The sequence below is a fragment of the Lethenteron reissneri genome, chromosome 40 (assembly GCF_015708825.2).
Source record: "Lethenteron reissneri isolate LAM-NWPU_2019-01 chromosome 40, ASM1570882v1, whole genome shotgun sequence".
NCBI lineage: Eukaryota > Metazoa > Chordata > Hyperoartia > Petromyzontiformes > Petromyzontidae > Lethenteron > Lethenteron reissneri.
Genome location: NC_083818.1, coordinates 4525118 through 4548423, shown reverse-complemented (window position 1 = coordinate 4548423; position 23306 = coordinate 4525118). Strand labels below are relative to the sequence as shown.

The window sequence follows — 23306 nt, the reverse complement described above, 5'->3', positions numbered from 1 at the left end:
TATTGCTTGTGTAATAACAGTCTTGGAGACGACTTCTGGAATCCGTCTTTTTATTTACTTAGGGTACAATTACTTCCCGTTGCTGATAGGCAACGTGAAGTGGACAGATGGACCGAGAGAGATGCACGGCCACGTGGCAACTCGGAGCCCCGCTCACGCGTGGCCCCTTCCTTCCTTCGTTCTTGTTCTGACCACGTGTCGTTCTTCTCTACCCCTATTTAATACCCGGGTCACGTGGTACGCTTCAGCCAATCCTCGTTAGCCTGCATCGAATCTTCCAGGCTCCCTCGTCAGTTCCCGGGACCACGCCCCTGACTCATCTCCCCATTGGCTGAGGCCAAAGCCAGCAGAACCAATCCTTATAGCTGTCACCTCTCCATCACGTCAGGGCCACACCCCCAGGCTTCCCCCCATTGGCTGTAAACCAGGACCAGCAGAGCCAATCACCATGACGAGTTGTGATACGTCAGTGAGCCGGATATAGGCTCATATTACACTTGTGAGACTCGGTGATGTGAAAACCAATGCAGATTTTCTGTTTAAGCAAACCGCTGTGATAAAACTGACTCTGAAGGCACAGTGGTGGATGGATCAAGCATTATTCCACGTGTTTGAGAAAGCAAATTCTGTTAATCCATTAATGTATTAATGCTGTTTGTTTGCCGTGTACAATTGACTTGCAAAAATACCAATGTAAGGTTTAAGTTATTCGCGCTGTTAGTCTGCCAAGTGTATCGTCTTGCAAATGACCAATGTGATGTTAGCGGATGAGCAGGAAATGAGCAATATAGAAAGCCTTTCAGGATGCAATATTTTTTTGCTCTGCGTTGCCACCTTGCTGCATGCTGTGGGTTTACTGATTGAAGATTTAATTTTCACCACGAATCTCGGGGAAAAAAAACCCGTATCAAGCTTGTTTTGTTTTTTGCACTACCCACTTCTTTGAAAGTGAACGAACCCTGCTGCTGTACGATATTGTTTTCGCTTATTTGCGTTCGTTTCGATGCTTTGTGTTGCATTAAAATGTGAGTGTTTTGCGTGGCTAACCTGCATGTTTTGTGTGTTTACCATCAGAATGGCAGAACCGCGGTTTAATAGCCCTTATTTCTGGCCTCATCCACCGACCATGACCAATCAGGTAGGGCATCGGCAACAAACAAAAAGTTTTTTTTATTTACTTGCGTGCGCTTGTTTTGTGTTGTCTGCACGGTACACAACTGAACAGAATAATTTTTTTTGTTTGTTTGACGACACGCGGATACTTTTCGTCTTCGCGCAACTTCCTGCCGTCGTTCTTCCGGCGCGGCCCCCCCCCTGCCCCACCTCTCGATGTGCAAATCCGCAAGTGCAGCGAGTCAATGTTGTTTCAGCCCTGGTCGGCAATAAATGACTGCACAGTGAAACCTTTCGCGATACGTTTCGCTCATTCGATTCCCAAGGTTTCCCTATCTGTGGTCCCGCCGCTCAAGTTCACTTGCCAGGCGAACACCTTTCGGGAGTGTACAGGGTCGCAGCCTGGGGGTTACAACATCGGCCTGCTGGTTTCACGAGTCGTTCTGCGGGGGAAATCTGCCTGAGATGAGCCTTTCTCGGTGGGCGTTCCTTCTCATTATTCGATGCCCACAGTCATGTAATTGGATTAATAAAAATTCCCCCCAAAAATTCAACTCATTATTACAAGTGGTTCATATGCATACGGGTGCGTACATTTAATGGAGCATGCATACAGATATTGCGTTAATCCTCTGCTGGTTAAGGGCGACGACGACGACAACAACAACAACACCACAAAGAATAGAGGGGTGTCAAGGTGAGCTGGAACCGCCTTGGGTGATTTTCCACACTGGATTTGGATGAATTGGACATTGCTTCACGGACGACACAAGAGGGGCACCACCTTTTGGAGGCGGCATCAATTAAATTCAGGTTCTCGAGGAAAAATCTTGGCGCGTAAAAACTAGTTGCCCATGAGTTTGTTGACACGCTTGCGGCACGTGCTTTAATCGCGCACGTGTTAATTCACTGCTGGGTAAGGGGATTCCCCCACGCTTTTGCGGGTTGTAGTGGATATTTTACCGTTCTTCACCACGCTGGTCAGTTCGGGTTGGCGAAAGGCAGCGGGGTGGGGGGGGGCTTCGTAGACATTGGAGCATAGTACAGTACTGCAATGCACTGTATTTAGCTATACCGCCGACTGCTGACTACGTAGCCCCACTGCAACATACAATCAGAATGAGAATATTTATACTGGAGGAGGAATGCATGTTCTCTGCACAAAGATGGCCCATCTACACACTGTCCCAGGCTCAACCCTGTGTGTAGCGAATTGTGTGTGTGTAAAGCGATGATGATAATAATTGTCCCGTTCACGAATCTTTTTGCAATTGTTTCCATCGGGCTAATGGTACAAATGAGAACGAACGAACAAGACACGCACAGTAGTACATGCCGCGCAAATGAGGGGTACACATTGCACTGTAGTGACAAAATAAAAACAATTGATTCTTGAAAGAAATGGAGACTCCAACCCGCCCATCCCCAATCATGACGATGATTTTTTTTGTGCGGTCATTGGTGGATAAGATTAGACTGCCAACTTGCTACACTCGATTCCAGTTCAATCACAGGATGGCGTTTAGATTTGAACCTATTATCTCAGCAGTGCCAGCAGTGCTCTGACCTCTGACCCACCCGGCCACGTAAAGTTTTCTCACGCTTATCAGCATTCAATTACCATCAAGTCCAGTGCACAGTTCACAGTGGCTAGGAGATGTTAACTACCTTGCCTGGTATGCATAAGGTCATGGGTTTGATCCCGACCCTGACACCTGCTGTATATTTGGAGTTTGCGTGTCCCTCTCCCCGTGGTCGCGTGGATTTTTCTCCTCCAGTTTTTCGCTCCACATTTAGAATCAATATGCGTTCAGAGTAATTGGCTGCTATAAATTTCCACTTGATAAGCCACTTCGTTCAACTCTCATATATGTCCTGTCCATCACTCGATCCCCCTTTTTTTCTGTCCCTCAAATTACATTTTGTCTTGTGCTATCCGCATCATGTGGTGAGACAAAGACGACGGTCATTTGAAACTCTGGCAGTGCGAGGGGCGCTGATTTATAAACTCATTTCACATGCCCTGCAAAAGTATGTTTTATGACGTGACAGACAAACTGATTGTTTTTCCGTATTTTATGCCGGAATCGGGCAAATACGGTGAAAAAAACTCCTTTAATTTGATGTTTGTTTTGTTCAGTCATTGGTAACCAGGCTGCGATCATCACCTCACTGCACCCGAGAACACGGTTTAATTACAGGCAGCTGAATCCCCAAAGTTTAACTCGGGATATCAGCAGCGCCCCTGCTCGGTGCTGAGATGTTGTACTAGCCCTCTGAGCCGCCATCCAGACAACTAGGTCACTGTGCCGTTGTCAACATGACTGTGTAGTTAGTTGCTCCAGACAAATGATTTGTAGTTGCACAATTGTTGGGTTGAACCGGTTGCCTATTAATCTCATTGCATAGTTTCCACGACGGAGTAACGGACGCCTTTGAAGCATTTTAATAGCTCGGCGATTTTAAGATAATTTCCTCACGTTCACGATGCATGCATAGAAATCGTGCTGTGCTAGGGATGCGCCCCCTATGACTTGCGCAAATTTCACCGTTCGGCTCACAGAACGAACGAGGAGCGAGCAATCCATTCTCAAGCCGTGATCCCGACCGGTGCAAATTCATCGAACCGCAGGGGCAGCGAATTGTTACGTTCCTGGACGCGATAAGTGCAGGTCCCCAACACAAGACGCAACTGCCGCCGATGGTATTTTATATTAAACGTTGCACGGGTGCGGTCACAAAACCGAGCTGGAGGCAATTTTGAACTCTGCCCACTCTCCTGCGTGTTTCTCTAAATGTAGGTAGATGGCAGCAGTGAGACACGCACATTGAACATGGCGGATTGTAGCAACAGGGGCATGAAGCCGAGATCAAGTCGTGCAGCCTCTTGGAGCTGACGTAATGGGCATCCGCTTAAGCTTTTCTAAGTCCCAATGGGTCGTTTGTTTTTTGACTGGAGGGTTCTGCATTGGGCTGTTTGGCCAATTTCTTTTCAAAAGCAACGGTTTTGCACGTGGGAAGAAGCCGCAGTACTCGGGACGAAACTCCCACCGCGCATGCGAGGGGACACACCGGAGTACCCGGACAAAACATTGCGCGACTTGATAAGTTAACGCTCAAAAGATCGACACAGATGGGTTCACAAACCCACCTGCTGTGCTGCGATCACTGGCCCACCTTGCAGCCCAGCAGATTTTGGAGTTTCACAAATCCACATCGATAATTATCGTTCTGTGATCCACCCCCCCCCCCCCCTATCTTAAGCGTTGTCTACAGTTGTGAGAGGCGCGCGCTCTCCTTGTTATCGTTTGACACGCGTGCTTGCGTGCGTGCGCGCGCCTGTTTGTGTTTTTCCGTTGACGTGAACCTTTCTCTTGCGCTCGTCAGATCGACAACCTCGTCCTGATCAACAAAATCAAGGAGCAGCTGATGGCGGAGAAGATCAGGCACCAGTCGCACCAGCCACTCGGGCAGCCGTTGCCACCGCCGCCACTCTCCCAACACTCGCCCTCCACCCCCAACCTAAGTCAGCAGCAGCTGTCCCAACAGCAGCAGCAGCAGCAACAACAACAGCAGCAGCAACAGCAGCAGCAACAGCAGCAGCATGAGGCCCAGCATGGCTCTGGGAAGCCCAATGTGGCACTGCACGCCCGTCCACCAAGCACTATGGGTGAGGGGAGAGAGGGGGAGTGTTGTGAAAGTGGTTCAGGTGGTCTGGGCAAGGGGCTAGGAAGCAGAGATTGGTGGATCGCTTGTAGATTGAGATGATCTCATGCGTGTATCCACCAGTTGTGATTCTTGGCAGGAGCTGGGCGAGTTGTTTTTTTTCCCGATCGAGTAATCGTTTACCGATTTATTGGTTTGACCACTCAGCGAATGCAGTTGGGGGGGAAGGGGGGTAGGAAAAAAAGGTTTCGACCTTTGTTCTCCCCGTGTGTGCCGCTGGGTGGGAGGTGGTGGGCACGGCTAGGTTTACGGCACAGTCAACCTGACTGGTTTGTTAGGGCAGCCGCCTCTCTTAAAGGAGCCTGCGTAGTTGACCACCGAAGTCGTGGTCGTCGGTTATTATATTTAGTTGTTTAATCGACTTTCTCCCAGCTCCAGATTTGATTGATCGTTATAAAAATTTTGGGGGGGGAATGCTTAATTCACACGTCTATTTATTTATAGTGTATATATAAGGGTATGCTCTGGCCGGGTTGCACTGTGGTTAAATAAACTGAACTTGCAATTGAAAAGCCACGAGTCGAATTCCCAGCCGAGGTGAAGTACGTAAATTGAGGCCAACTTCTCTTTACAGGGGTTGACCAAACGAGTGACACTTTGTGGGAAGTCAAACGGTGATCACCTCATGGGAAAACTAGGCCTCACCATAGCAATGTGGAATTTTCACCATCAGTTGGGCCGCCAATCGAGACCAGCACCACCGCCCCATGTCGTACTTCCTGACCCATTAGATTTAAGCGGCAGGCTGCTTCCAATATTCAAACCCTTTTATCGCGTGCTATGATTATCTTTGCAATTCGCTTTGCTGTTAAAAAAAACTTATTAAAGAAAAATTGGAATCCTACCGCTTAAATTGCGAGGGTGAAGTAGATTACTTAAATGGGATTATACATGACAATCATTGCCCCCTACTGCGAAAACCTGTCAGGACCCTCCTGAAAATTTTACGAGACCCAGCGAGGCTTTAATGGGTAAACGAGCGATGATGAGGGGAAAAAAATGCCATGCTCACGTGAGCTGGGAGACACTTTAGCTACGTTTTCATGACCACTGGCAAGCCTGCCAGCTTGGATCTGACTTTGGCTTGCCAGCTCTGCCCCTGTTTCCTCTGGTAGCCCTGCTGGACCTAGCCAACACCAAGGGGGGCCTACTGGGGTAGCGGAGTCTGCGAGATCCCTCTTTGCGAGGGAGCCCCACGCGTTTTCGCCCTGAGGCTGCCCCCAAAAAGAAAGAATTTGCGCGTTAATTATTGGGATGTGCGAGGTCCATGACATCCGTCGCTCAGTTCAACTGCAGGTGTGCGTGATATTAAAAAAATATAAACGCAATTGAACCGCGGTTGAAGATTATAAACGTGTAATAGACTTTTTAACGTGGCGATGGCCTAACCAAAACCAAATCTGCATTAAAACAATTTAAAACGATTTTTTTTTAAGATCGCTTTCCCAAGCCCTACGCCACAGCCGTGGAGGGTAGGGAGGGGGAGGGGGCTGGGGGGATGGTGCGGGAGGCTGGTGGATTGCGGGGACACGGATCCGGGTCTTGCTGCTGCTATGGTTAGTGTGAGGGTTAGGGTTTAGGGTTAGCGCTAGGGAGAGGGGGACAAAGGGTCTATTGGGCCCCTCCCTCCCTTTTATTCTTTCGATGGCCATTAGTCATAATTGTAACAATTGTCAGCATTAAATGTGTGTATGAATGGCTAAATTATTCGCAATATTGGATTCATAACACAAGTAATTCCCCACTGGGTGTTTTGTCCGAAATAAAAAACGGTTAGGAAAATAAATGTCTGACTTAGGTCCCCTGGTAGGAAAAAATTTGCACCCCCTCCAAAATGTTAAAACTTGAGCACCACTGACGATGAACTACATATTCATAAGCTCGTAAGCTTTCATTTAACCTCATTCCTTGAAAAAGATGCTTAAGTGACTGCACTTGCAGATTAGCCGATTTGTTACATCGACGAGTGTTGGTCTCGTCTCCTGCCTCGCGCTCAAGTCTCATGACCCGTTGTGTTGTCGATGCCCACTGCTAATCGTGTCACGTGCTGCCGCCGTGCTGTTGCAGGTGACATGGGCTGCCCGTCACCAGGGGGCATGGAAGGCCAGGTGGGCATGGCTCGGGGAATGGTGTCTTCGGCCGGAGGGGGTGGCGGTGGCAACCAGGGCCGCGTGGACACAGCGGGCAGCCCCCTGCCCATGATGCCAGGTGAGGGCCCGGTCTAATGCAGCAAAGTAGGTTGACCTTTCGATTTAAAGCTTTCGTGACTGCAGGGATTCATCTTCTTGGTTCTTTTGGTAAAGTCACGTAGAATGGAAAGAATAAAATAATAAAATTAAACATAATAAAATAATTCTCACGACGTTTCGGCCACAACGCAAGCAGCCGTCCTCAGGTGACGCTGTCTTCCCGACAGACCTGTCCTTCACCTGAGGACGGCTGCTTGCATTGTGGCCGAAACGTCGTGAGAATTATTTTATTATGTTTTATTTTATTATTTCCATTCTACGTGACTTTACCGAAAGAACCAAGAAGATAGGTTGACCTTGTTTCGTGCACCATACGTGAGCAACGAGGTAAGACCGTTCCTTCTTTGTCGGTGCCACCATCCACAGGACTTGGTGGCATTGACTCAAAAAAACTCGCTGTTACCAAGGTGCAAAATCAAATTTACGATGCTCAACACCAGGGTAGCGACAACGTGCGCTCGCACGTAACAGCAACATCGAACCTTTGTTGTCTCACGGCGGGCTCAAGTTTGAGAACCCGGGCCTTTTTGAGGGTTCTACTGTAGAATATCAATCAGGGCATGGACCTTGGGCTTCGTGTGGGAGTGAATGCCACGTCAAGATCTCTTGAGCGAGACAGGACCGGGGTCTGATTTGTGTTTAATATCACTCAACCCAGAGAAACACGTTCCTTCGGAGTGGGCAGGTAGGAACTTGGTTTGACAGCGCATTCGTGCGATCCGTGTCACGCGGCGCAAGCTGCGTGGGGCGGCGCGTCACGTGGTGCTGAGCCCGCCAGAAGCGCTCTATGAAATACAAATCGAGGGCGTGGCTATGCACGACAGAAAGTCAGACAGACAAATAATCCCTGGTGGGCAGTGTGGAACTGTTGTTCCTACCTGTAATATCCCGCTTCACTAGTAGGGGGAGAGTATCTAGACAACCCGTACCAAGGTAAAATTAACCCAACCCTAAAACCAATAGCAATACCCGCCATTCGCCACTAAGTGATGTCACCCCGGTACCTGTGCCAGGCCAGGTGCACCCAACCCCACGCGATCTCGCACGCTTTCACTCGCGCCACTTGTCGCGTTCATCCTTCTACCACGTGTCGGAGCTTGCGCAACTCGAGGCGCTCACGAATGCTCAGTGCGTCGCATATTCACGACGCGTTGACGCTCCACAAGGCACGCGCGCGACCGCTCGTGCAGCCCCAATGCTGCACCGCGGCAAGACTCGTCTCGCTTCCTCCCAGAGCAAACCTCTTGTGTAGAAGGGCACGCCAAGGCAGGCCCTGGGAAGTGTCTGAGCCGCACCCTTCTGCTCCCGCGCTCTCACCTCGCTCCCGTTCATGTCTGCTGCTCACCAGGCCCCCCCCCCCCCCCAACCAAGCCCCTTGCAAACACAGGCTCTCTCCACCAGAGTGTGAAGCTTCACTCGCCGTCTCAAGAGACTGGCTCCTTTTGCATGCGCTGCCAATCGGGCCCAGTTGGTACTTCAGCCACTGAGTAGCCAATAATTGCATCAAACACATTCCTGCGGAGGGAGCTGGTAGGAACGTTGGGTTGCTCGGTCAATGGCCAGGGTCAACGGCAGCGTGGTGTATTCCGCAAATATGCCCGACTGTGAGGGCGGGCACAAGCCGGCGTGAGTAGGTTAAACGTTGAGTTTTATAAGGGCACCACGGTGTGATCAGCCCCTCCCCACCCTTCCCACCCAGCCCCTCCCCACCCTCCCCTCTCCACTCAGCTCCATCCCTCCCATTTCTGGATGCACGACGGATGGACACAATAATCCCCTGTGGGCTGGTGTAACCAGGAGGTTCCTACCAGTATAACTCTCTCCAGAATTGGTCTTTACACCTCCCTGAATGCAAGTTTATCTATTCCCGGCTCGGCACCACACCTGACTGAAAGATAGATAATAAACAACACATTAGATGACGTGTTTACAATACTGTTGCTCCCGTTGCCGGGTGTAGATATTTTATAGATCAGCTGTGGGGCAGTGTCCATTAACCCCGTGACTGCTTGGAAGATTAGTAATTCACACAGCTTTTTGTCAGTCCACTGCTGGATGAAGGCCTCCCCACGTTGTGTCGGTCGTGGTGGTTGCATGGATATACTTCACCACACTGCGGTCAGTGCTCTGTTGGTGAAGGTGATGGGTGCCTCATTAGCGGTTCAGATATTACTCGCCGCTGATATTATCCGTGGCTGGAAATCGATCTCGGGTCACTGGGTTCATGATTCCGTGCGCCAACCGCTGTCCCACCGCTCCCCACAAGCTCTCATCCCACATGAATAAGCATATACGTACATACTTAAGGGTGAGTGAGTGTTCATGGATGTTCGTTGAATTGAGAGGACGGGTAAAATTTACTTACCTTTTGAAAGCACAGGCTCACACATGCCTTGAGCATGTATGTACGAGTAAGTGAGTGAGCGAGTGGATGAGTTGGGGAGTGAGTGGATGAGTTGGCGAGTGAGTGAACAAGTGGGTGAGTGAGCGAATGAGTGAGTGAAAACGAATTTCTTTAGAACTGCTTTTTGTGTTAAGTTTGGTGTTCTTCCCCCTCCCCCCACCTTCGATGAGCACGGTTGGCTACGTACGGTGCGAAAGAAGTTCAACACACATACATACAGTGTGAGAGTGAGTGAGTCAGAGGGTGGGTGCGTGAGTCCATGAGTGAGCGTGTGGGTGGGTGCGCGAGTGAGTGGGCGAGTGGGTGCGCGAGTGAGTGAGTGGGTGCGCGAGTGAGTGAGTGGGTGCGCGAGTGAGTGGGTGCGCGAGCGAGCGGGCGAGTGTGCGAGTGCGTGAGTGGGTGAGCGAGTAAGCGAGTGGGTGAGCGAGTGTGCGAGTGGTGAGCGAGTAGCGAGTGGGCGAGTGTGCGAGCGGGGTGAGCGAGTAAGCGAGTGGGTGGGTGCGCGAGTGAGTGAGCGAGTAAGCGAGCGGGCGAGTGGGTGCGCGAGTGAGTGAGTGGGTGCGCGAGTGAGTGAGTGGGTGCGCGAGTGAGTGGGTGCGCGAGCGAGCGGGCGAGTGTGCGAGTGCGTGAGTGGGTGAGCGATTAAGAAGTTCAACACACATACATACAGTGTGAGAGTGAGTGAGTCAGAGGGTGGGTGCGTGAGTCCATGAGTGAGCGTGTGGGTGGGTGCGCGAGTGAGTGAGCGAGTAAGCGAGCGGGCGAGTGGGTGCGCGAGTGAGTGAGTGGGTGCGCGAGTGAGTGAGTGGGTGCGCGAGTGAGTGAGTGCGCGAGCGAGCGGGCGAGTGTGCGAGTGCGTGAGTGGGTGAGCGAGTAAGAAGTTCAACACACATACATACAGTGTGAGAGTGAGTGAGTCAGAGGGTGGGTGCGTGAGTCCATGAGTGAGCGTGTGGGTGGGTGCGCGAGTGAGTGGGCGAGTGGGTGCGCGAGTGAGTGAGTGGGTGCGCGAGTGAGTGAGTGGGTGCGCGAGTGAGTGGGTGCGCGAGCGAGCGGGCGAGTGTGCGAGTGCGTGAGTGGGTGAGCGAGTAAGCGAGTGGGTGAGCGAGTGTGCGAGTGGGTGAGCGAGTAAGCGAGTGGGCGAGTGTGCGAGTGGGTGAGCGAGTAAGCGAGTGGGCGAGTGTGCGAGTGAGTGAGCGAGTAAGCGAGCGGGCGAGTGGGTGCGCGAGTGAGTGAGTGGGTGCGCGAGTGAGTGAGTGGGTGCGTGAGTGAGTGGGTGCGCGAGCGAGCGGGCGAGTGTGCGAGTGCGTGAGTGGGTGAGCGAGTAAGCGAGTGGGTGAGCGAGTGTGCGAGTGGGTGAGCGAGTGTGCGAGTGGGTGAGCGAGTAAGCGAGTGGGCGAGTGTGCGAGTGAGTGAGCGAGTAAGCGAGTGTGCGAGTGCGCGAGTGAGTGAGTGGGTGCGCGAGTGAGTGAGTGGGTGCGCGAGTGAGTGAGTGGGTGCGTGAGTGAGTGGGTGCGAGCGAGTGTGCGAGTGTGCGAGTGGGTGAGCGAGTAAGCGAGTGTGCGAGTGCGCGAGTGGGTGAGTAAACGAGTGACTTGAGAGCGTATGCGGCCTCGCAGGCCTGACGTCGGCGCACCAGGTGCTGGAGGGCATGTCCGGCGTGGGCACCGTGGGCAAGCGCGGAGAGCGTGGCCGCAGGAAAAAGGCGGCGCTGGACGGTGGCGGGCAGCCGGTGCTCGTCGTGCCCTACCCCATCCTCGCGTCGGGCTCCGACCAGCCCAAGGACGGCAAGACGTACAAGTGAGTGCACTAGCGGCGCCCCGCCGCCCATCTCTCCTCATCTCACACCTTCTGCCTCTTGCAAATGCAGCAGAGTAGGTTGCCATTGTACGAATGTTGAACTTCTTTTCGTGCCTTACGTAGCCATCGAGGTAAGACCGTTCCTTCTACGTCGGTGCCACCGCCCACAGGACTTGGTGGCATTGACTCTAAAAAACATTTTTTACCAAGGTGCAAAAACGAAATTTACCATGCTCGGCACCTATGTAGTAATTGCAGACACGTGTTCCCTACATATATCGCAATCTTAATGGAATGATCACAAGTCAAATGCGAATTATTTTTTAATTTTTACGAGGTTGATTTTTCCGTACTCCCCGTTTGCCTCTTGCTTAAGTCCCGTCCACTCAACACTTTCCATGGTTTTCCATCATCTCCCCCTCACCGCTTTTCCCATTCCCTACGCCTTCTCTGCCCCGTGTCTTCGTTTTTCCCCTTTGTCCACCACGGTGGCGAGATGTTAACTCCCTCACCTGGTATGCAGGAGGTCGTAGGTTCGACCCTGAACCTGACGCCTGTATATTTGGAGTTTCCATGTTCTCCCTGTCGTCGCGTGGAATTTTCTGCGGTTTTTCTATTCTTTCCCTCCACATTTAGAATCAACATCACGCGTTTTAGAATATTTGGCTGCTATAAATTTCCACGTGATGAAGATGAGCCGCTTCGTTGAGCTATCGTTTGTAGCCAGGTCGCTTCTGAAAAAGAGTGCGACAGCTCAGTGGGCCTTACCCTGGTAAAATAGAAAATAGTTTTAGTCGTCTTCCTCATCCCACCCCTGCTTTGTATCTCCTCATTCATGCCCCTTTTGTGTCCCCGCATCTCCACTTTACCTGCGCACTGTCTCCCATTATCCACCGTTTGTCTCCTTATCTTCACCTCCACTCATCTACCATTTGCCTCCCCGTATCTTCCCCATCTCCTCTCTGTTCCCCTGACCTGTTTGCCTCCCGGGCACATGGCTACGATCACCATCACCGCCATTCTCCCCCCAACCCGAAATCCTCCTTTTTCAAGGCAATAGCAAACGTAGCTTTTTTTTTCTCCGAGCGAGAGTCCTTGGCATCATCTGAGTTTATTTTGCTTGCAAATTCGATAACGCCTTAATCGTATCTGCCCTATCCTCTCCATTACACGACTTATTAATGTCATTTCGGCACTCGCTGTCGGGAAATCCGAAACGGCGATGGGGTGGCGGTTGTCCCAGTTGGTAGGGGTCACGGTTAAAGTTGTAGTCGTGACATGCTCGATTCTGATTGGACGATAAAGTCACGTGGGCTGCCTTGTACCATACCAAGTCCTGCCTTTGTTACTCAAACGTTCAACTAAAAAAGTGCAGCAACCCTAATCAACCTCTTCTTGGTTCTTTCGGTAAAGTCACGTAGAAGGGAAGTAATAAAATAATAAAAATAAAACATAATAAAATAATTCTCACGACGTTTCGGCCACAACGCAAGCAGCCGTCCTCAGGTGAAAACCAGGTCTGTCGCCTCGAAACTTCGTGAGAATTATTTTATTATGTTTAATTTTTATTATTTTATTACTTCCCTTCTACGTGACTTTACCGAAAGAACCAAGAAGATGAATCCCTGCAGTCACGAAAGCTTTAAATCGAAATTTAACCCTAATCAAGTTTGGTCAACTCTTGAAGGGATCTCAGAAGCAGTTCTTCGGTATCTGCTTCCGCGGGCCATTGTCTCACAATAAATATTTAGCTGCTGTGTTTACATTTTTTTGAATGGATTCTCCATCTCGTAGCATGATGCTGATTGCACAATCGAGATAAAATAGGGTAAAAGAAGATGAGAGGAAAAATGGATATCTCATCTCTGTGTTGGGGCCATTGCAACTTACTCGCTAACATGTTTTTTTGTCGACATGCTTTTAGTTACGTTGCTAATTGGCACGCAAACGACTCATCTCTTATCATCGATTTTTGCTCACGATGTACTTTTCAAATTGCGCCTACGAATCCTGGGTCTATAAATCCATATATGCAAAAAGACAACAATCGAGTTGTAGCACATAACACACAAAAACAGGATGCAATCAATCTTGAATCCCGACAACTCATTGGATCACTGTTGAGGGGCTGGGGGGGGGTGTAAGGGGTGAATCATTATACGCTCATATGAATCAGTATTGTGTATGACCCTTAGGTGTTGTACTGTCCTTTCAGATTGCAGTAGACTGTAAATTAACCACTGGGGTTAATTTAACTGCACGCGCGTGATAATTTTCACGCACTGCTAAGCACGCGCGTGTGGTTTTAGTTGCGGGGCATGCCCATGCATTTGTTTTTGACAAGGCAAGGTACTGAGTACCAACCCTTTTAAGTCCATCTAGATTCCTGAACTTCCCCACCCTCATCATCATGTATTCCCTCTCCATGTCCACCACCCCCCTCTCTCTTCATCCCTACACACTCCCTCCTCATCCCCACTCACTCCCTCTTCATCCTCACACACTCCCTCTTCATCCCCACCACCCCCACCACCACCCTCCTGCTGCCCCTTCACATTCCCCTCCGTTCTCTCCCCAAGCCATCTTCCTCAGTCCACACTTAGTCCCCTGTCGACAGTGGTCAATCACTGAGCCTCCTTTGTGCTGCTGGAGCTGTTTCCAAATTCCGTTCGGTGCATCGCTCCTTTCCACTATCCAGGTTTTTAATTATAGCAGTCGCTTTTCCTTTCGAGTGCACATGAAGTCATCATCGCACATGACGCTAGCCTGATGAGCGGTAAATGTGTCCAGAGCCCACCCCGCGAGGAGGAGTTGAGTACTCATGCCCTCGAATTGTAGGACAAATCCGCGAAAGCTTGCCTCTCCGCGAAACTTTCCACTTCCTGCAGTTGATGCGGTTAATTGAGAGTCTACTCGCTGTGTGTTGTGCTGCTTTCCGAAGTGCATTTTGACAGTTTTCGTGTGGACCACTAAAATTGTGCTTTCTAGAATCGAGCTTTTGTGCCAAGTTGGTTGCCTCGCCATTGACCTCAAATTCCCGTCCGTCTCTTGTTTTTCAAAACTTGCATATACGCTCCTGCCAAATCGTTTGTTGAGCATTGGCGGCAAAGTAGGATTATTTGCGTAGAGCTGCTATGACTGCTGTTGAAAGTGTCGATGCCTGCAGAGTAGGTGTATGTCTCCAGCTGCCATTGCTCTTAAACAAAATCTTGTTTTCAGAACTGTTATTTGTTCTTCAGTTTAAATAATGTAATTTAAAGTAGAATTTTACATCGTGAAGTCAAGCTTCGTCACGGTAACCTGAGGTTGTATAAAATCATGATTAGGTCGCGAAACATACAACTTTATTGGCTTGCGAGAAAGTGTTTAAAAAATTTGGCCAAACATCCCAGTCACAAGACGTCGTCCCTCTTAGGTAAATGAATGACTGTTATCACGATGATTACAACTGCTGTCAGCTTTCCTGCCCATGCTGTCATCGTGGACAATTTGTATCGCCAGAGGAATGTGGAATTTCCGTAGTTGGCTTAGGGCCACCAACAGAGAATAGCCCACACTCATTTGACAGGGGAGGGGCGGGGGGGGGGATGCTTGACCAGTGACATAACTCATTGTGAACCTCTCAAAAAATGTAAAAGACCCATACTTATCGAAAAAGAAAAATCTATTAATCTTTTAATAAATACCCCGTATCCCTTTTACACTATCTTGCCCAGACACCCGGACTAGCTTGGTGAGAATTTTAAATGCTTCGGATAAATATTTGGAGAGAGGTAAAACGCCTAACTTGGTGATGACGGCACTCGCACTGCTCGATGTCTTTATTAGGTCGGGTTGATAATCGTGTGTGCGGGTCAAACCACCTGTGGGATTAAGAGGTGACCCCCATACCTAGATGGCAGTACAGCAAGTATGTCCCTTACCTATGTGTACTGCATATGTTGCTTGCATGTTATCGCCTCATATGCTTGGCGAGAGTTTTATTTTCTTTTCCGACCAGGGACTCACCACCTTACTCCCATGTGGCGTGAAAAACGCAAAAGTCGAAATTGGTCAAATATCCAGACTGCAGGAGCCACCTGAAAAAAGAGCTTACACTCGAGCCTTTCTGGATAAATAAATTATAATTGCTACCTCTTTGCATGCTACGATATATTTTTTATTATTATATTTATATAAATATTAATACTCTATTTTTGTCCCCCCTCCAAAAGATAAGTTCATCTAATCGGATTATTTCATGTGCCATCACTTGTTGTCACGTTACAGTTTAAACCCCTTCGGGTCAATCGCGGAGGGAGGGGGTCAAGACACCAAGTAAGACAAATCGTTTTTTTTCATCATCAGTGACACAAAAGATACTCGATCACAAATGCAAGGATGCCACACAGCCCCCCACGAGGGAACGCCTCCTCGTGTTGTCGTCGATGTTCGGTGTCGTCGCGCGGCCCCCAAAAGGGGGTCTGCTTTTGTGTGGGATTGTTTGACGCCCGCCTCCCAGCGTGGCTCTAGAGTTTCGCTAGATTTGGACAGGCGGTGATGTGGCTCGGGGGGTGGGGGGGGGGGTCATAACGGGTGTGTCAAAGCACTGAGCGCGCACGCTGCCGAGATGCCGGGTTCGGAACCCGGGGTTGTATACAACGAGGATTAAACCGGCCTTCAAAATTCCAGTGGATTGCTGGGCTTCGTCCCGCGACCAATGGCTGCACAAGGACCCAACCTACTAAATGTTTGTTGAAATTAATTACGAATGCTAAATGTTTTTTTTTATAAATGTATTTCGGCACAGAGGACTACAAGTTTCAATTGATTGACACGCAGCGAATACTCGTTAATTTTTTTTTCCTCACCCTCGATTTTACGCTGAGTTTGCTTTCGGTATCACAGAATGAGACTAATTCGGAGCTCTGCAGCGAGCACTGAATCGCCTTGTGCGAGATAACTTCCCCCAGAAGTTGACGTCACGTAACTGCTTCTGAAGTGGCTTCAAATAAGCACCTTTATGCACACGATTTAAACACCTTTACATCAAATTTTGATTTAAAGCTTTCGTGACTGCAGGGATTCTTATTCTTGGTTCTTTCGGTAAAGTCACCTGATGATGATTGCTTGTGTTGCAGTCGAAACGTCGTGAGAATTTTATTGTTTTATATTTTTATTATTTTATTATTTCCATTCTACGTGACTTTACCGAAAGAACCAAGAATACCTTTACATCACTGAAATGTTTAAATCTCTTTCGAGCTGTAATTGATATAAATTGAGTGTAGAACCACATTTAATGATGTTTTTTCTTTTTTACCAGTCATTGCCAGTCGGGCCGAGATCATCAACTTGCTACACTTGAGAACCCAGTTTCAATCATAGGTCGCTTCAACCAGGATATTAATTCTAGATTTGAAGCTTTCGTGACTGCAAGGATTCATACTCTTAGTTCTTTCGGTAAAGTCACGTAGGTAAAAAATGAAATTAACATTAATAAAAATTAAAATAAAATAATAAAATCACGACGTTTCGAAACGTCGTGATTGAATAAAAATAAAATAATAAAATCACGACGTTTCGAAACGTCGTGATTTTATTATTTTATTTTTATTAATGTTTATTCCATTTTTTACCTACGTGACTTTACCGAAAGAACTAAGAGTATTCAACCAGGATTCCAACCCAGAATCTTAGCAGTGCCGGCTCTGTGCTCTAACCTGTGTCGCCCGGCCACCTCTAGCAGCGAATACTCTTTAACGTAACACGAATGAATGTGGTCCAGCGTCAGATTGACTTCAAAAGTAGTTCTGTGAAGTCCTCTTTCTGGGTCTTTCTGACACGACCTGATGTCACGTTGCTCTCTGTGGCAGTCCCTGATAGAATTGTAATCACCTTCCAATGTGACATAGTTGACAACACAATTATATAATTGGACCTGTATATTTTTTACTCGGGCACATAGCGAGAGTGGTGCAGATGTTGAATGTTGCAGTCAGCGGTGGCGTGTGTATGGAGCTGAGAGTAGTGATTTAATTATATACAGCTGAAAATGTAGGGGTTGTAACGATGCTTTAATTATTTTCGGTTTCTTTGATGCGTGAAAATTGCATGACATTGATAGGCTAATGCTCGGCTAATGGAGCAAACTAAACTCTCCAAATGAGACGGAACAAATGAAAAACAATGCAAACGAGGAAGTAAAAATTTAACAATCTGTCGATTCTTGAATCAAATGATGGCAATTCATCAATTTGCTGGGGGAGGGGTAGAGGTTGGGAGAATTGCTAATGAATGTATTTTGCGTTGATGCTTGGATCACGGTGGCGAGATGTTAACTACCTCGCCTGGTATGCAGCAGGACGTGGGTTTGATCCCGACCCTGACGCCTATACATTTGGAGCTTGCATGTTCTCCTCGTGCTCGCATGAATCTTTCTCCACATTTATAAACATGCGTTTAGAGTATTTGTCTGCTATCCATTTCCCGATGATAGGACACTTTGTTGAGCTATCATTTTTGGCCGGGTCACATCTGAAAAAGAGCAACATAGATCATTGGGCCTTATCTTGTACAATAAAGATAGTAAAATAGTTAATGAGACATGAAACATCAGTTTATCAATCGATGTCAATTCTTCGGATTATGATGCATGCGTCAAATCGTATGTGTGTAAGAATTTCTATTTTCAATTCCTGCATCTTGTGGGCTCACATGACCCCCTTCAGCCACTATTGACAGCCTCATTCACTACAGTGTACGCTTAAAAATGTATTCCTGAATAAAATCCCAACTCTTGGGGCAAGACAATTCATCTTAACCGATCGCCAGCGGGGACGGGTACATTGTTAGACACCCATGCTAAATGGAATAAAGAATCTACGGGACCCAAATATAAGACATCGTTACGCAAGCTGGACAGAATCCTTCACCGCTCTCTGCATCGCACGCGTAACCCCCCCACTGCAGCCAGAAATGTAGACCGCCACCACTGTCGCCATTTGTTTGAACGTAGCAAAACTCTTGGGGGATATGGGCACAGTGCGTTTGGCGTTCCCCTGCGGGCAAGGGTATGGGTCTGCACCGAACGTCGGCTCAGCGCGAGAGGCGTTCGGAAGCTTGACACGTGACCTCGTGGCGGAACGCCGCCACGACTCGTGGCTTAGCGCACACGGCCCCACCACCGTTTGATTCCCGGTTATGCTCACCGGATGGACGATGATTTGCGTCCCGGGAAAATAGTTGTCTGCGCTGTGAGGTTAGGCCACCGAGTGCCCCCCTTGGTCGTCAAATGTATTGTTGTTGGACATTTTGGAGAAATATCAAACGCGCACTGCAGAGTAGTGTTATGTTTTGAGTAGCTACAGAATCCCCACGTCTACACTTGCAAAAGTTATAAGCGAGCATCATCTACTCCTTGCCCTGGCTAGGTAAAAGGACGTTTATTTAAAGCAACACTCTAGGAGGGTCCCATTTATTTAGTTAGCTCACTGGTAAAAAAAAAAAAAACATGATCTTCGTATGATGTTTATAATCTTTCTGCGTGGTGGTGCACATGCAAGTTTTGAAAGATGCCCTCGCCGTGCTCTGGGACTGCTGGTTGCTATGCTTTTAACCCGATTTGGATCAAGTTGAGGACGCTGGTAAAAGCAAAGCCCTGTTTTGTACCACCAACTTTTATTTCTACCTTGACGCGGCGAAGTCATGCAGGAGATAAATGTCGACGCTTTGTCCATGTATCAGCCATTGGGGGGGCGTTAGTGGCGGTGCACTATAGCTGTAAATCCCACGACCTGTTTATTACATTTTAAATAATATGCCGTAATGTTTAACAGCCCTTCTGTGTCAGTCTACTTGTAGAGAAAGGCCCCTTCCCTGTGCACTGTTAGTCATGGAGGTTGTGCGACCGAACTTTACTACGCTGGTCAGTGCAGATTGGTCAAAGAGGCGGGGGTGGGGGGCCCAGGACCAGTTTATAACGATCACTCGCCATTGATGCTAGTCATGGCCTGTGATCGAACTCAGGTTTCCGGTTTGGTAGCATTGGGTGTTGAACCGCTGCGCCACTGCTCAACCCCCTCGCTCAGTGTGTTGTTAAGCGACATGTATTTTGTGCTGTCCTCGTGGATTGTGGGTAATATAATGAACTGACCTGAATGTGAAACGATCTGAAATCATTTATTTCGCATTGAAATATTAAATTGGTCTTGTTTTATTACGCACATTTCACGATACATACGTCATAATCTTTAAGGAGTGCTTAGAATCGCTGACATTGAGGCATGTCACGATGCCTTGATTAATAGATTATTAATTATTTGGTTAGATCATGGATATGTATATGCTAACGTTATATTTAGGCAAACGGGGACGAACAAAACAGCACAAGTAAGGCAAATGCAATGTGTGAAGGAATAGACGCAAAGCCAGAACAAATCTGGACAAAAAGCATCTTACTGAATCAAATTGTAACCCGGAATAGAGAGAAATGTTACCTTGACGAATGGAACGAAGGAATGAATGAGTGACAATAAGAATGAGACAATGGTGAGAATTCATTAAATTGCTGGCGGTGTGAGTGTTTACATGCCTATTGAATTGTTACTTTCTCACAACAATAATAAGAGTGGTTGGGTGCTCATCATGTTAATGAATTGTATAGAATGTCCTTCTTACTTCTGTGTCTCTTTGTCACTCTCTTCTCCCCTAAACCCCATCCGCAACCCCAACCGAACCCATCCACCCATCTCTGCGCACGGACGCTCACGGACACCCCTACCGATCCAACCAATTCCATCTAAACAAAACAAATCCGCAACCTCCGCTCCCTCGCACAACCCCATAACGGACAACGAACGTCTCCTCCCGACCAACAATCGCCAACCGCCGCGGCGTGTGGTCCCCGCGACGACGACGACGACAACGACGCCCCCGGTGGGCAGGTGCAAGATGTGCCCCCTGACCTTCTTCACCAAGTCGGAGATGCAGACGCACGCCAAGTCGCACACGGAGGGCAAGCCGCACAAGTGCCCGCACTGCTCCAAGTCGTTTGCCAACGCCTCGTACCTGGCTCAGCATCTACGCATCCACTCGGGCGTGAGGCCCTACCACTGCTCCTACTGCGAGAAGGCCTTCCGCCAGCTGTCGCACCTGCAGCAGCACACACGGTGTGTGGGCGGGGGTGGCTTTTTTGCGTGCTGCTCGTTCGCATCTCCTAGGTGGCGAACGAGAGACGGTGGCGACGGGTCGACGCCTTCGCGCGAGATTGTGTCTCGGGAGCGCTTTGCGTGCGGCTTTGCGTCACGTTTCATCTCTCTCTCTTTCTCGCCACCGTGGCGCCCCATGTTAACTACCTCGCCTGCTATACAGGAAGTTGTGGGTTCGATCCCGACCCTGACGGCCTGTACATTTGGAGTTTGCGGTGTCTCTCTCTCCCCGTGGTCGCGTGGATTTTTCTTTGGGCCCTCCGGTTTTTCCTCTACATTTAGAATCAACGTCAACGCGTTGAGAGTATTTGGGCCTTACTTGGTAAAATACAAATAGTTTAGTTTTATATCAGCAACATTATATAGGACGCCCCCAGTGGCAGCTGCTGTACCTGTGCGTCACGAGGTGACTCGGAACCTGGCCTGCATCGTGCGTTAGTCTGCCAGCAAGGCGAGGCGGGCGATAGTTGCTGTTGTGTGTATCCCATTTGAGTAGTTTGTGAGGATTTTTTTTTCTTTGGCAAATTTGGCTCGTGGCACCGCCAAACAATGGCCCACACGCGCAGGGGATCTCGAATGCCCACTGTGTAGCAGACGCAGTGTACTTTACGGTTGATACTGCCACAGTGATAACCAGGGCAGCCACAGGGTTAGAACTGTGAAACTCTGCAACAAGTGGCAACCGCCCGCTGCTACTGAGCTGCGTCACCGCCTAGTAGATAAACTTGTTTATCTCTCTGCACAATAATGTGTTTGCAAGTCAATCGGTCCATGGGCTCCTCCTGTTCCTTCCATTCTCTTCCCTTCTCCCTTGCAGAATCATCTGCGTCGTGCAACCCTTTCAGGGGGGAGCCGGTGTTAGTGGTTCGCGCACTGCGCTATGAACCTGCCTAAGCCGAGTTCGGTTCAAAGCCACACATCGGCAGCAAGTGATATATGACCGGACCTGCAATGACCAATGGGGGTTTGGGGGGATCGCCTTTGCTTCCAGCGGTCAATTGATAGACCAAGATACACGTCACATTGTAGACTAGTGGTCGATACTCGGCTCCCAGACTTCCCTTGAAAACCCAACCCGTGCCTTCTGGGTGTGCACCGATACAAGCATCACCAATTGGTTTTGGAGTGCATCTTTAAAGTCTCTACTGCCTTCTCAAGTGTCGTCCTCGTAACCGAGGGTTGATTCCCATGATGGAATCATTCCATCTCTTGCAGTGTTCAGCATGTTACCCATGGAGAGTCCCGTTCAAGTGCTCATTGTCTCTATAACCTCTTGCTCACTTCCCTTCCAGTTTTTTCTCCCGTAAATCATCGTCGTCATACCTCCAGCGGCGCCCCTCTTTGGTTGTGTCACCGCACGTGCCACCACCGTCTTGCCACCGTGTACAATTGTCTCGCGTGTCTTGTGTGCGCTGCAGAATCCACACAGGTGATCGGCCTTACAAGTGCGCTCACCCCGGCTGTGACAAGGCCTTCACCCAGCTCTCCAACCTTCAGGCAAGTTGGTGCGGTCTCAGAAATTACACGGACAACATTGGTGACGAATATCTGAACCGGTTCTGGGACTGCCCTAGCATGACTCGGCCTGAATTGAGTGCCTGGTGCCGTGTGTTGCTGGCCACCCACCCACCCTGACCTCATGTGCCGTGTCGGCCTTAATAGGCGCTCGCCAACAACGCTAGCTCATGTTAGAGGCTACGCAGCGGGACGGGGATCTTTGGCATTGTGTCAGGTTCTGTTATCGAGCGGTCACCACAGGTGTGGGAGCTGTCCCTCGAGCGTCTCGCCCTCTCTCCGTTCCCTCTTTCCACCTCCCTTCTCTCCTCCCTCGTGCCCCCCCCCACCCTGCTCTTCCGGCCTGCCCCCCCCCCCCCCGTCACGTGGCACGTGCAGTCCCACCAGCGGCAGCACAACAAGGACAAGCCGTACAAGTGCCCCAACTGCTACCGCGCGTACACCGACTCGTCCTCGCTACAGATCCACCTGGCAACACACGCTGTCAAGCACGCCAAGGCCTACTGCTGCAACATCTGCGGCAGGGCTTACACCTCGGTCAGTGCACGCGCGCAGTTCGTCGCCGTCGCGGCGGCGGCGGAGAGGTCCGCTGTACCACGCGGCCGAGTTCTTATTTTGATGCAGAAGTAGAGGAAGTTTGGCGAGATGTTAAACTACCTCGTCTGGTCTACAGGAGGTCGTGGGGTTCGATCACGACCCTGACGCCTGCTGCTGCTGCTGTATATTTGGAGTTTGCGTGTCTCTCTCTCCCCGTGGTCGTGTGGATTTTTCTCCGGGTCCTCCGGTTCTTCCCTCCACATTTAGAAACGTGCGTTCAGAGTATTTGGCTGCCGTAAATTTCCACCTGATATGCCACTTCGTTGACCTATCATTCGTGGCAAAGGTCGCTGCTGAAAAAGAGCTCTACAGCTCAGTGACGCATTACCTGGTAAAATAAATATAGAGTTCGAGTTGCAGCAGCGATAGGGTGCGTGCGAATAAGATGCGGTAGGGTTGCGACGCTTGGTGTTGTTCTCGCGCGCGATGGCGGCGGCGGCGTCGTCATCGTGGTTCAAGAGCTTGGTGCCAACTTCGAGGTGTCCCGGCCACGACGAGAGGGCTCCGGAACCCACTAAACTATATTTTATTTTGCCAGGTAAGGCTCCACCGAGCTATATAGCCTCTGTTTTCAGAAGCGACCTGGCTACCACAAATGATAGCTCAACGAAGTGGCTTATTGCGTGGAAATCTAAAGCAGCCAAATGCTCTAAAACCCGTGTTTCTAAATGTGGAGGGAAAAACGGGGGACCCAGAGAAAAATCCACATGATCA

The 23306-nt window shown here is 49.4% G+C and overlaps 1 protein-coding gene across 5 annotated transcripts in view; it reads left to right on the top strand.

The window, feature by feature from the left end:
• The window catches only part of LOC133352428 (zinc finger protein 362-like), a 138110-nt gene that overhangs the window by 106791 nt on the left and 8013 nt on the right, over positions 1-23306 (top strand). For 3 of the 5 annotated variants that reach the window (XM_061568066.1, XM_061568068.1, XM_061568065.1), the window contains exons 2-10: positions 1075-1138; positions 4501-4783; positions 6276-6395; positions 6907-7047; positions 11112-11292; positions 15562-15609; positions 20217-20441; positions 21899-21971; positions 22368-22532. In XM_061568066.1, the coding sequence (XP_061424050.1) occupies positions 1076-1138; positions 4501-4783; positions 6276-6395; positions 6907-7047; positions 11112-11292; positions 15562-15609; positions 20217-20441; positions 21899-21971; positions 22368-22532 (1299 nt within the window). In that variant the 5' untranslated portion in view covers position 1075. The remainder of the gene's footprint in view (positions 1-1074; positions 1139-4500; positions 4784-6275; positions 6396-6906; positions 7048-11111; positions 11293-15561; positions 15610-20216; positions 20442-21898; positions 21972-22367; positions 22533-23306) is intronic. The other 2 variants (XM_061568069.1, XM_061568067.1) reach the window with 2 other exon arrangements.